Raw genomic sequence first — 11,372 nt, forward strand, 5'->3', positions numbered from 1 at the left:
ATGATCTACGAAATCGCACTGAAAGAGCCGTGAGTGCAGCGACACCCGACATGCTCAATCCAGTATGGGATGAATTTGACTACGGTGTTGATGTCTGTACTGCTGGAGGAGGTTCATATTGAGACCTTGTACAATTACATAATAAACTTTATGCTCATTTAAACCATTTACAGTTTACTGCATTGTTCTGTAATGATTTACAAGTAAAATCACTTTGAAATCGGACGAATCTTTTTGACTCACCCTGTACTTTTGTCTATATTAAAAAAAAAAAAAACACACAACAGTGGCACTCACTCATTGGTCACAAAAAATTTTAGTCGACCCACTTCACTCAATAACGTATTATGTTTATTATTCAATCAGCCAAAATCTGTCACAGAATAACAGGTGAGTATTATATAGAAGGACAAGAACCAGCTTAGTAGCCTGGAAGGAAAATAAGAGTCCGATGGTATGTGGCTCTTCTGGGTTTGGGCTCTTTGGGCCTTTGAAGTTGAAGCTGCCCTCAGTGATCAGATTTCTTCGGAGGGAAGAAAGCGTACTCCACAGCGAGAGCCACCGCAAACGCAATGAATCCTCCTTTAAATCCACGCATCAGCACATCCTTGAAGGTGACAGGGTTGCCAAAGCTGCCTGTATACCTCCATGCCTCGTTTCTGAAAAAGACAAAAGAGCAGGTTGAAATGGACAACGTGCTTTATTCAGCATTACAACTCCACTTTAGCACATCATTGATTTCCACAAATGTTACACACACACACACACACACACACACACACACACACACACACACACAAACACACACACACTACATGTCCAAAAGTCTGTAGACTCCTGCTCATCCAGCGTTTCTTCTGAAATGAAGGGTATTAATAGTGAGTTTGTCCCTCTTTGCTGCAGTAACAGCCTCTACTCTTCTGGGAAGGCTTTACACTAGAGGTTGGAACATTGCTGTGAGGATTTGATTGAGCATTAGTGAGGTCAGGTACTGATGTTGGATGGTTCTAGGTCTCTAACTCATCCTGAAGTTATTGGATGGAGCTCCATTACTCCAGAGAATGCAGCTCCACTTCTTGCCTGGCATTGGGCAATGTGACCCTTACAACCTTGACACACCAAACCACTGGCTGTAGTCGGCCCTCGTCAGCACTTTTTTTTGCCAACTGAGCCTGTTGAATTGATGTCAGCAGTCGGCCGCGCGAGAGAGAGAGATGTGAATCAGGAGCAAACCGCACCCTCAAGAGAGCACACTCAGAAAATATGACTTTTTCTCACCAGTGCAAACAGCAAAGTAGCAAGAAGTCTGAACTTTGTCATCATTATTTGTTCTTTTTTTATCCACTCAGCACCACAAACAGTGGTTTACTTTCACAGTGTCTTTTTTAGCTTCAACATGGACATTCGAAGCTTATAAGACATTCAAACAAAACAAGCCAATGCAACCATACTTTGTATGCTTCAGTGAGACTATGGCAGCTCCGGCTACAGAGAGTTGCTCTTTTTCACACAGGTGCATTAACTATGGCCGTCAGCTATAGCTTTTGTAATGTGCTCTGGTACAATTTCTCACCAGAGGCAAGAGGCGGCTAGGAGCTGACGGAGGGTAATAATCAGCTGACTTTAACTGGTGCTAGTTCTGCCTCATTGGCTTGGTGCGTTTGGGCACTCAGGCTCACATGCAGCTGCTCCCGAGCGTCCCTTTCTATTAATCAAAGCTTTTCCTAAGGAGACACACCTTAAAGTCTTTTCTTTTTTTTTTATTTTCTCCCCGATTTAGTCGTTTCCAACTCTACCCACTAGTTAGGACTCCTCCAATCACACGATACCACCAGCACTAGGACGGTGAAGGCTAGCACAGGCTTCCTCCGAGACTTCCTCCTGACGCAAAGTCACTGGGCAGCTAAACAAGCTTGGAGCGCCAATCACCAGTTCTGTTACGTCAGCTAACAGACGCCTGCACTGGCTAGCACTGCGCTAAGTGAAGGGGGGAGACAGGGAGGCATTCTACCCACCCAGAGAGTGAGGCCAATTGTGCTCTCTTGGACTTCCGGCCATGGACGGCTGTAGCATCACCAGGGATCGAACTCGCGATCTCCTGACGGTAGGGCCAACGCTTAGACGACTGCGCCACTCAGGTGCCCCCTAAAGTAGCCTCTTAAACAGTGTTGGGCAAACTGTGGCCAAAAAATCAGCACAAAATGAGCTACTACGAAATTATTCCAGCATGTTCAAAATCAAATGAGCAGCCAAGAATGGCACCCAGATCACATCCATATTGTGCTTTTCAGAACCCAAAAGAACCCAAAAACCCTCTCTCATGCAAGTGCACTATCCAAAACCCGCCTTACCGTGCCCAGGGGTCCCTCAGTCCTCTTCGTGCCAGCCGCTGTTGGGTTGCCTCCAGTGGTGTCCCTTCCCACTTCCAGACTTTGTAGTCCGGCATGGACAACTTGCTGTGCCCGTGATCCCCACCCATTTCTGCTTTTAAAAGAGGGACGAAGAGAGAAAGAAAAACAATATAAATAAAATGTAAAATGTGTTAAATACAGTGCACTTTTTCTCATATTAATGACTGAACTTGAACTAAACGATTAACGTTTAGATCCAGCACCAACAGAGGTGTGCAGTTAAATGAAGATGCTTTGGGTTTAGCAGGACATCTCAAAACTGACCAGTCCTGAACAGACATTCTGAAGCTCAATCATTTACACAAGAACTCAGCTTTGTGCTACAAACCCACTGAAAACCTTTAAGACAGGTCTGAGCCAGAGGTGTGGCTCACAAAATAAAACCTCCTTAGTGAGAGAGCTACTAACATGCAGCCATACTGCTCTTATTTCATCTATAACTGGTCTGTTCGACACATTATACAGCTAGACAGCGAACCAGCTACTAAAATGATCTCCTGGATTCATTCAAAAGCCAATGCAACCAGCTGGCTACATGTACACTGGCATGGCACAAACTACTGAACAGAAAACTTAAATTAAATTCCAAAGAGTTAATTGTTTTAAGTAACTGTGGAGAGGGGGGCGTGGCCGAGCGTCGAATGCGGGACGGAGAAGCCGGTCTGGCTGAACCAGCGGGCTAAGTAGCTGATAATGTTCACCCGTGCCTTGTTTCTGCCAGCCTACTCATAGCCATCGCTTCCTTCAGTAGGTGGCAGAGCCCAGAGAGAGAAGGAGACCACTGAAGGCGTGAGAATAGGAAGTGAAAAGAAAGGGCTGAAAAGTCCCAGCGAGCGTCTTGTCTCACTTTCTGGGCTGAAAAGCCGGTTATTTTTTGCGTTATGTATAAGTGCTCTCCGTCTTCACACCTGCCCCCGGCGTCTTTCCCCCTCCCACCGTTAAAGTCGTCCACAGTAATTAGTCTGTTTTTCTCATGGTCCCACCAGAGACAGCCGATGAGTTCCTACTATCGGAAGACACTTGGTTCCAATAAGCATCCAAAGAGAGAAAAGTACAGGGTGACAATATGTCCTCTTTTTCCAGGACATTTCTTCCTTTTGGGCCATAAAATTGTCTCTAACTGGGATTTCTAAATTGTCTAAAATGTTTGGGTTTGCTTTCATGTAGACATTTGCTTCTTTCTATAGTCTGCCCCGTGCTGCTCTCCTGCCCCCCCCACTGCCCTCCTTTTCGAAAACCAAAATACGGTCACCCTAAAAAAGTGGAACACAGCACAAACATTCTGAAACGTTTAATGTGGAAAAAGCTTAAAGTGGTTTAACGTGCAGAAATAACAACCTATGAAAATCAATTTCCCTCACATATTATTAATCATATGCCAATGAAACAAAACTGTAATCCAAGGACAAAGCAATAATTTTTACATTAAAATTTTTTTTAATCTCTTCTTCTTTAAAATGCATAATATGGACAACTTCAGAGGATAAAACCAACTACTTAAATGGATAACACTACATATCGTCGCTGTCCAATGAAAAACATGTATCTCCATTTTTTTGCGAGTTTTACTTTTCTGCATCATTTGAGCTCAGCTGTCCTTTACACTGTGTGAAAATCTCAAGAGGACTGGATCAATAGAAATGGTCCAAAATTGCTTAGAATAAAAACCTTTTCTATTAACTTACTTTGAAAGTAAAGAAGGTTTTTGCCCTCTCCTGTAAAGTTACTATTTTGGAGATACTTGTTTTTCATTGCACAGCGACGATATATATTTCTATAGTACCTCCAAATTTAGAATGTCCGCAAACTTAAGCCATAAAATAACATTTTCAGTATTTTAGGCTTTTGAGGCTTTAAAAATACTACGAAAGATGAAACAATCTGGAGGAATTTTCACCTTGATGTCCCAAATTTAAATTTAACAATAAAACATACTAAAGACACTAAAGCTGCAAGGCTGCTGGTAAATAGCAAATGTAATATAGACTGTTGTTGTAACATTGATGAACTGAAAAACTGAATAATAAAACCCCAGGTTGCTATCAATGATAACATCCCCTTTAATTTAAACGTTAATGGTTAGGACAATAATCTAAAAGTTAACCTTAGAGTTTCTTATTCGCCAGCTTCTTGTTCGAATTTCTCCGTTCCACCTTAAATGGTACAGCAGTTACATTAGAGTGCTTGAGGCATCAGAATGGAACTACTGCACCATTTAAGGTGGAACGAGAAAATTCGAATAAGTAGCTGGCGAATAAGAAGCCAATATCAGCCTCGTGTTTTCTGAGTCGTTTCTAACTGTACGCCACAAATGCTGGTTTCTGCTGAATAATAAACCCTATTACAGCGTTTACAGGAGCGTTTTTAAGCTTTAGTGATGAAAAATATCGATATTTGCGACCAAACTCGACCTTAGTCACTGCAAACCCGCTAATACTGATGATTTTACTGCTCTTTTAACAACATCAACACCAGCTCAACTGTGGTGAAGTAAGCTGCATCTGTAAACCCTAATCTGTGTTTTTATTCCCGTAAAATTGTTAAATTTATAAATATATTTACCGAAAACAAAACCCACTCTGTGACCTCCAGCAGCTTCCGGCAGATGAAGCCCTCTTTAGACTCGGCGAGAGAAATTTTCCAAATTAAAAGTCTCGCTTAAATTATTTGCATTATGTTTGTGACTTTTACACTAATATTACGTGACCCTCGTTTTCCCTACAACATGCATTTTTATCTCGCATACGTTCAGCGTTTTCTTCACATTTTATATGTTTTATATTTCGGCGTGAAATTAAAATAGATTAAAAAATAAATAAATAAACCTGCGACCGTTTTCTGGTGGGTAACAGAAACAAGGAGCATAAAAAAAGGTTCCGCTTTTCATCTCATTCTGTGCCGGGCAAAAACCCAACAAGCAAAAAGCCTTTATTTAAAAATAATATATGAAACATTTAATAAGAGGAATAAAAAACATTTATTCGTGGTACACGCAATTCGATAGAGGCGCACGACTGACAGGTGTATGTATACATAAAATAAGGTCTACTGAGTCTAATGAGGGTCCTCTTAAGCATTAGATTCTGTGTTTGGTGTACGCTGTACAAAGTGCATGTTAGTAGTTAATAACATGTAAAATATCGAATATTTTATCAGATTATTGTTTCATCAACATGGGCTTATCCTGCAATGAGCAAACTGTCCAGCAGATGTCGCTATATCATTTCCAACACTGATCTTTTTTTTTCGTTTAAATCAAAAGGCAAAAGGTTAAGATTAAGGCCTGTGAGAGCATACATTGACAGTGCTCTGGGATACTAAGCACACAAATAAATAAATAAATAAATGACAAAGCAAAGCATCTTTATAAAAATGTCACAATTCATAAAACACTCTAAAAGTCTCCTGGCATTCTTACTTACTATTTTCTTAAGGGATGTATAAGCGCAATTAATTCTTAAGAGCTGAAAATTAGTTTGTTTTTTTTATCTCTCCACTCAGGAGCAGAGGAACTGTGCTCTCTGGAGTGATGGAGCTCCATCCAGTACCTTTGGGATGAGTTGTGGTGATCCAGAACTGACCATCCAACATCAGTACCTGACCTCACTAATGCTCAATTAAATCCTCACAGTAATGTTCCAACATCTAGTGTAAAGCCTTCCCAGAAGAGCAGAGGCTGTTACTGCAACAAAGAGGGACAAACTCACTATTAATAAGATTTTTCAAAAATTCTCCATAATTCAGTGGGAACAGAGTGATTCAGAGTGGTTTGGTGTGAAATGGTTCAGATGTCTTTACAGTGGTGGTGATAGGAACCAGGGGTCGCCATGACTACAACACAGATATAGACATTTTATTTACTATCCAAACCCACCAGTGAACCTACACGAGTCTTCTGAGTTTGTATGGAATGTTGATGATGGAAAATAGTGATAAATATGAAAAAATATTTTTTGGGGGGGGGAATATTTGGCCTCACAGCGCCCTGCATGTATATCTCTATCATTGATGGAAAAATGAGGCCAAAAGTTTCTCAAAACTACGATAAAACAGTGTCTCAGACGTCAGGCAGTGAATTCATAGCCATTTCATGTAATAACATTGTGCGAGGGAGCTTTTAGAAGGATGACACTCCTCAGACGTCTGGTTACCATCACCACCACTGTGAATCAAACCAGCCTGAATGACCTTATTTACATCCTAACAACTTAATCATACAGTGGAATTCACCTTCAATAACCATGGTGTCAGAGGAAACGTTGGAGCAGGTGTCTAGAAACTTCTACACATGCAGTCATGTACAAAAGTTTGGGCACCCCAGTCAAATTATTGTGTAAATTATTGTGTTGATGATTCTTTGAGTGTAAATAAGTGAACACATCCTCTACAGAGAAAGAGAACACACTTCTGCACACTTTAATACACACACCGAATTTAACATACTGGAAAAATATAAAATGTGGCCTGTGCAAAAGCTTTAGTACATCTGACATATCGCTGCTGTCGGAACAAAACCTCGTATCTCCATTTTTGTCGTTTTCAGTTTTTTACATAATGTGAAAATGCCTGTTGTCCTTTACATTGTATGAAAATTTCAGAATGAATTGACCGAAAAGAAACGACCCAAAATGACTTAGAAAAATATCCGGTTCCATTGACTTACATTAAAAGTAAAGCAATGTTTTCCTTCTACTGTACAGTTAATATTTTGGTAGGTTTTCTTCTGACAACAGCGATATATTTTTCAACTCAGAAAAAAAAGAAAAAGAAAACATTTGAATTTGTGTTCTAATAATTCCAGAAAAATGAAAAACTACATACATCATCTAAACCGCTTATCCTTCTGGGTCGCGGTGGGGTGCTGGAGCCTATCCCAGCTGTCATTGGGCAGAAGGCAGGATACATCCTGGACAGGTCGCCAGTCCATCACAGGGCAGACAAACAGATTCACACACACATCCACACCTAGGGGCAATTTAGCATGTCCTATTAGCTTAACTGCATGTTTTTGGACTGTGGGAGGAAACCCACTCAGACACGGGGAGAACAGGCAAACTCCACACAGAAATGACCCTGGTCACCCGGCCGGGAATCAAACCCAGGCCATTCTTGCTGTGAAGCGACAGCGCAACCCACTGCACCACCGTGCCGCCCATGAACACGTACATTTTAAGTTAGTTTCCTGTGGAGGAGGTGTTAACTTCTTAACTTATGTTATTTTACCCACTAACAAAACATACAGCCTTCCCAGAACAGTCAGAGCTCGCTGTGGAAAACTCCCCAGTGACTTCTTTAAAGTAGTGTTACCGTCATGAGCGTAACTTTGTTTTGATAAGTGCTTGTGAACTTAAAATATAAGACAAATTAGTCAAGTTGTTTCCAAATAAAACACAAGGACTTTTCCCACATCAGGCTGGAGTCACTTTTGTCTTGATAATCCTGGAAGGTCCATGTAGGGGAGAGCAGAGCACAACCTAACACATAATAATTTAAAAAATACATACATACATACAAAATCTAAACCGCTTATCCTTCTGGGTCACGGTGGGGTGCTGGAGCCTATCCCAGCTGTCATTGGGCGGAAGGCAGGATACACCCTGGACAGGTCGCCAGTCCATCACAGGGCAATTTAAAAAATATTTAAGTTGAAATAATCATATGTTCATCCAAGCATCATAAACTTCTCTGCTACAAACAAACATTTGGACTTTGTTTCTATTACCTGTTCATGTACAATTCCACCCAAAATGAGGGAAGTGCAGTGGTCCAGTTTCGCCCTTGGGTGGGTTCACTGTAACAGACAGAGGGTCAGTTTAACACCTGATAGAAGAGTCTGATCAATCAGTGCAAACAGAGTTAATTCAATATAATTCTATGCTGTAAGAAACAGAGATATTTTCCAGCTGTACTGCATTATATACTATCATCTAAAAGACAGACAGACCAATCAATCGATAGATACACACATCAAATTACATATGAAAACTGACATGAGACTGTGCATCAAACACACACACACACCATCCCAGCTGTCACTGGGTGGAAAGCACCCTGCACAGGTCACCAGTCCATCGCAGGGTGGACAGACAGACAGACATAAACACCCACACACACACTCACACCTAGGGGCAATTTAGCATGTTCAATCGGCCTGACTGCATGTCTTTGGACTGTGGGAGGAAACCGGAGAACCCACGCAGACACGGGGAGAACATGCAGACTCCACACAGAAATTACCCTGATCACCTGACTGGGAATCGAACCCAGGCCCTTCTTACTGTGAGGCGACAGCAAATAAGAACATCACACATCAGGAAATATGAACACTGTTTCTGAATAACTACAGCTTTACCAACTGTTAATGTCAACTTCATTAATATACTTAATTAAAGTCAAAATACTGACATCTGAAAGACTCTAATAAAGCAGAAGGAAATCCCAAACGGATCAAAAAGCGGAACAAAAAGCCAAATGTACTCTATTAGTCTTTGTTTACTAAAGGTGTCTGAGCTGTAATGCTGTATAAGATCTAACCCCGCAGTACGGAGGCTGTACTGAAGCCTAACTAGCACTTGCTGTGAGCTTATCAGCTGCTTCAAACGGTGCTGCGCTGTAGGAAACAAGATTAAAGTAATATAAGGTTGGATTTTGTGATTCACACAAACAGCTCAGTAACCAGAAAAATGACTTACATGCTCTGAAAACACTCTTTGGCTCAGATCTCTTTAAAACGCTGACGAATCGCTGGGAATTTTGGTGGGGAACCGCGGCTAGGAAATGTGGTAATGTGGCCAGAAGCTCACACTGCTTGACCTTGTATAACAATGTAAAAAGTGTGTGTTAAATTGAGCCCTGCGTTAGGTTGTTCCCCACACTCCCCCACTGCACAGATGAATGTCTTCCCCACTAAAAGATGCCTGATTCATCTCATCAGCCATGATCAGGTTGAATCAGGTGCATAAGAGGAGGGAAATCACTGACCAGCACTTTGGCCTGCCGTGATTGGAGTTTGAGGGCCTTTGGTCAGTGTGACCCATAGCGCACACTGCTTTGTGAAAATGACGAAAACTTTGAGTCGTGCTGTCTTTATTCTGTTTTCCGCGAGGACCTATAAGCCAAGTCTTATGTAGAATTCTACATCTCGCCTATGTTACGCCGTATTTCGGATGAGATGGCCTGTTTTACAGTAATGACCGGCATTTTTCATCACCAGGATACAGCCCGCTGAAAACCGGCCAGTAAAATGACTCGGTTGCTATGACATGGCCATGAAGAGACAGGCCGAAACCTCGCTACCCGCCCTGAGTGCTGGTGTCTGTGTTGTTTATGTGTCTAAAGATCACGCACCAAGCATTTAAGCACATTTTATAGTTCCTGGAAAGCTAGTAATAGATGAGCGGACTGTACTGTTTTACAGGGTCAGACTGTAAGCAGGAGCTGCTGGAGACCAGAAGCCATTTATTCTGATATAATTTATTTAACATCTCCTAGAATCTCAGTGGAGCAGAAAGCAGAGTTCCCACAAGGACAAGGTCTTCTCCAGGTAGAGGCCTTATGTGGAGAATCCTCGCTTAGAAAGGCATATTTTGTGATTGACCTTTTATTGCATTCTACATTAAATTTTACAACAAGGGTGGTGAAAGGTAGGGGGGTAGGGAAGGCAGGACAGTGACACACATTTTTAGCAATACACACAACTCAAAAATTAAACAAAGACAAAACAACATTACACACTTATGAAGCCACTCATCAGTTACACAGGTAGGCAGAGATAGCATTAGGAGTCTTGCCCAAGGACTCTTATTGGTACAGTGTACGTTGCTTACTCAGGTGGGGGATTTAACCCCAGTCTACTGGGTAGAAGGCAGAGGTGTTACCCACCACACTATACCTACCACCATACTTGGAAACTAAAATTGTCATATGTACACAGCATTGACCACTAAAATGGGTCAATCTGGATCAGCCAAACAAGAGCCTAAGGTCAGCTAGGTGGGTATAAAGCCCACCAGCATTGGGCTGTGGAGCAGTGGAACCATCTAATACCTTTGGGATGAGCTGGAGTGATCCAGAACTGGCCATCCAACATCAATGCCTGACCTCACTAATGCTCAATCAAATCCTCACAGCAATGTTCCAACATCTAGTGTGAAACCTTCCCAGAGTAAAGGCTGTTGCTATTAATACCCTTCATTTCAGGAGGTGTCCACAAACTTTTGGACATATAGTACATTAAACATCAGACATTGAGTGCATTAATTGGAGTATTTTGTCTGTTTTTCGTTCTTTATTCCTCTTTTCTTCTCTCCAGTATGTTTATGTAACCCCCAGCGCTGAGAGGAAGAAGCGATGACATGTCCGAGTGTCCAGTTCCTGCCATCCTGCCTCACATACTTCAGAGCAGCTTCTGCAAACACAATGACTCTCACTGCAGTGACGTAAAGGCCTGCCTGGGTTTTTCCTTAGGAAAGAAGCTCTTTGTGTTACACAGTTTACTGCGTAGACTGTGCAATAATTGTATATGTTCTATGACGTGAACACAATGCACACTGCTTTTGCTAAGTGAGCTATTTCTAACACTTTGCTGAGCACATGGCGTTTGATATGTTAAATAGAGGTGAGAACCCCTACTGCTCTGGTGGGCAGCGTGGAGGTGAGTCTAAATTGATGGATATGTTTGCCCTGTCTGAGGAAACACGGCCCCCCTGCATCTCTCCTGCCCATCTGGCCTTCAGAAAGCTGCTTTAGGCTTTCATTAAACTGCTGTGATCACTCACTGAGGTTGATGTGGAAGGGGAAGTGCAAACATTAGCCGAGACCCTGTTTTCCACCGTTTTTCTAAAATCTGTTAGACGCATGAAGAAACATGTTTGGTTGAGTTTAAGTTGAGGTTGTTGGTACAGCTGCCATAAAAGGTCTCAGGACACGATGCCTTCTTTAGTGATGATAAACAGAATCAGG

At 41.9% G+C, this 11,372-nt stretch overlaps 1 protein-coding gene across 3 annotated transcripts; it reads right to left on the minus strand.

The window, feature by feature from the left end:
* Positions 1-329: 329 nt before the first annotated feature.
* Positions 330-5,064, minus strand: ndufb3 (NADH:ubiquinone oxidoreductase subunit B3). Of its 3 annotated transcripts, none has more exons than XM_036577029.1 (3): positions 4,974-5,064; positions 2,352-2,484; positions 330-659 (listed from the first exon to the last, which is right to left on the minus strand). In XM_036577029.1, the coding sequence occupies exons 2-3, from the start codon at positions 2,477-2,479 to the stop codon at positions 509-511; spliced, it is 279 nt and encodes a 92-aa protein (XP_036432922.1). In that variant the 5' UTR covers positions 2,480-2,484; positions 4,974-5,064; the 3' UTR covers positions 330-508. The 3 variants fall into 3 exon arrangements, with proteins under 3 accessions (XP_036432922.1, XP_036432930.1, XP_036432939.1); XM_036577037.1 differs by having other exon boundaries at positions 2,352-2,481; positions 4,974-5,059; XM_036577046.1 differs by having other exon boundaries at positions 2,352-2,481; positions 4,990-5,028.
* Positions 5,065-11,372: the final 6,308 nt, after the last annotated feature.

This window comes from Colossoma macropomum, unplaced genomic scaffold, assembly GCF_904425465.1.
Source record: "Colossoma macropomum unplaced genomic scaffold, Colossoma_macropomum, whole genome shotgun sequence".
NCBI classification, from domain to species: Eukaryota; Metazoa; Chordata; class Actinopteri; order Characiformes; family Serrasalmidae; genus Colossoma; species Colossoma macropomum.

Bases quoted from the DNA above. Each gene is read 5' to 3' on its own strand.
- ndufb3 (XM_036577029.1), bottom strand. From the start codon at position 2,479: ATGGGTGGGGATCACGGGCACAGCAAGTTGTCCATGCCGGACTACAAA. The intron at 660-2,351 runs GTAAGGCGGGTT...TGTCTTTTTCAG, and splicing joins CTGAGGGACCCCTGGGCACG to AAACGAGGCATGGAGGTATA.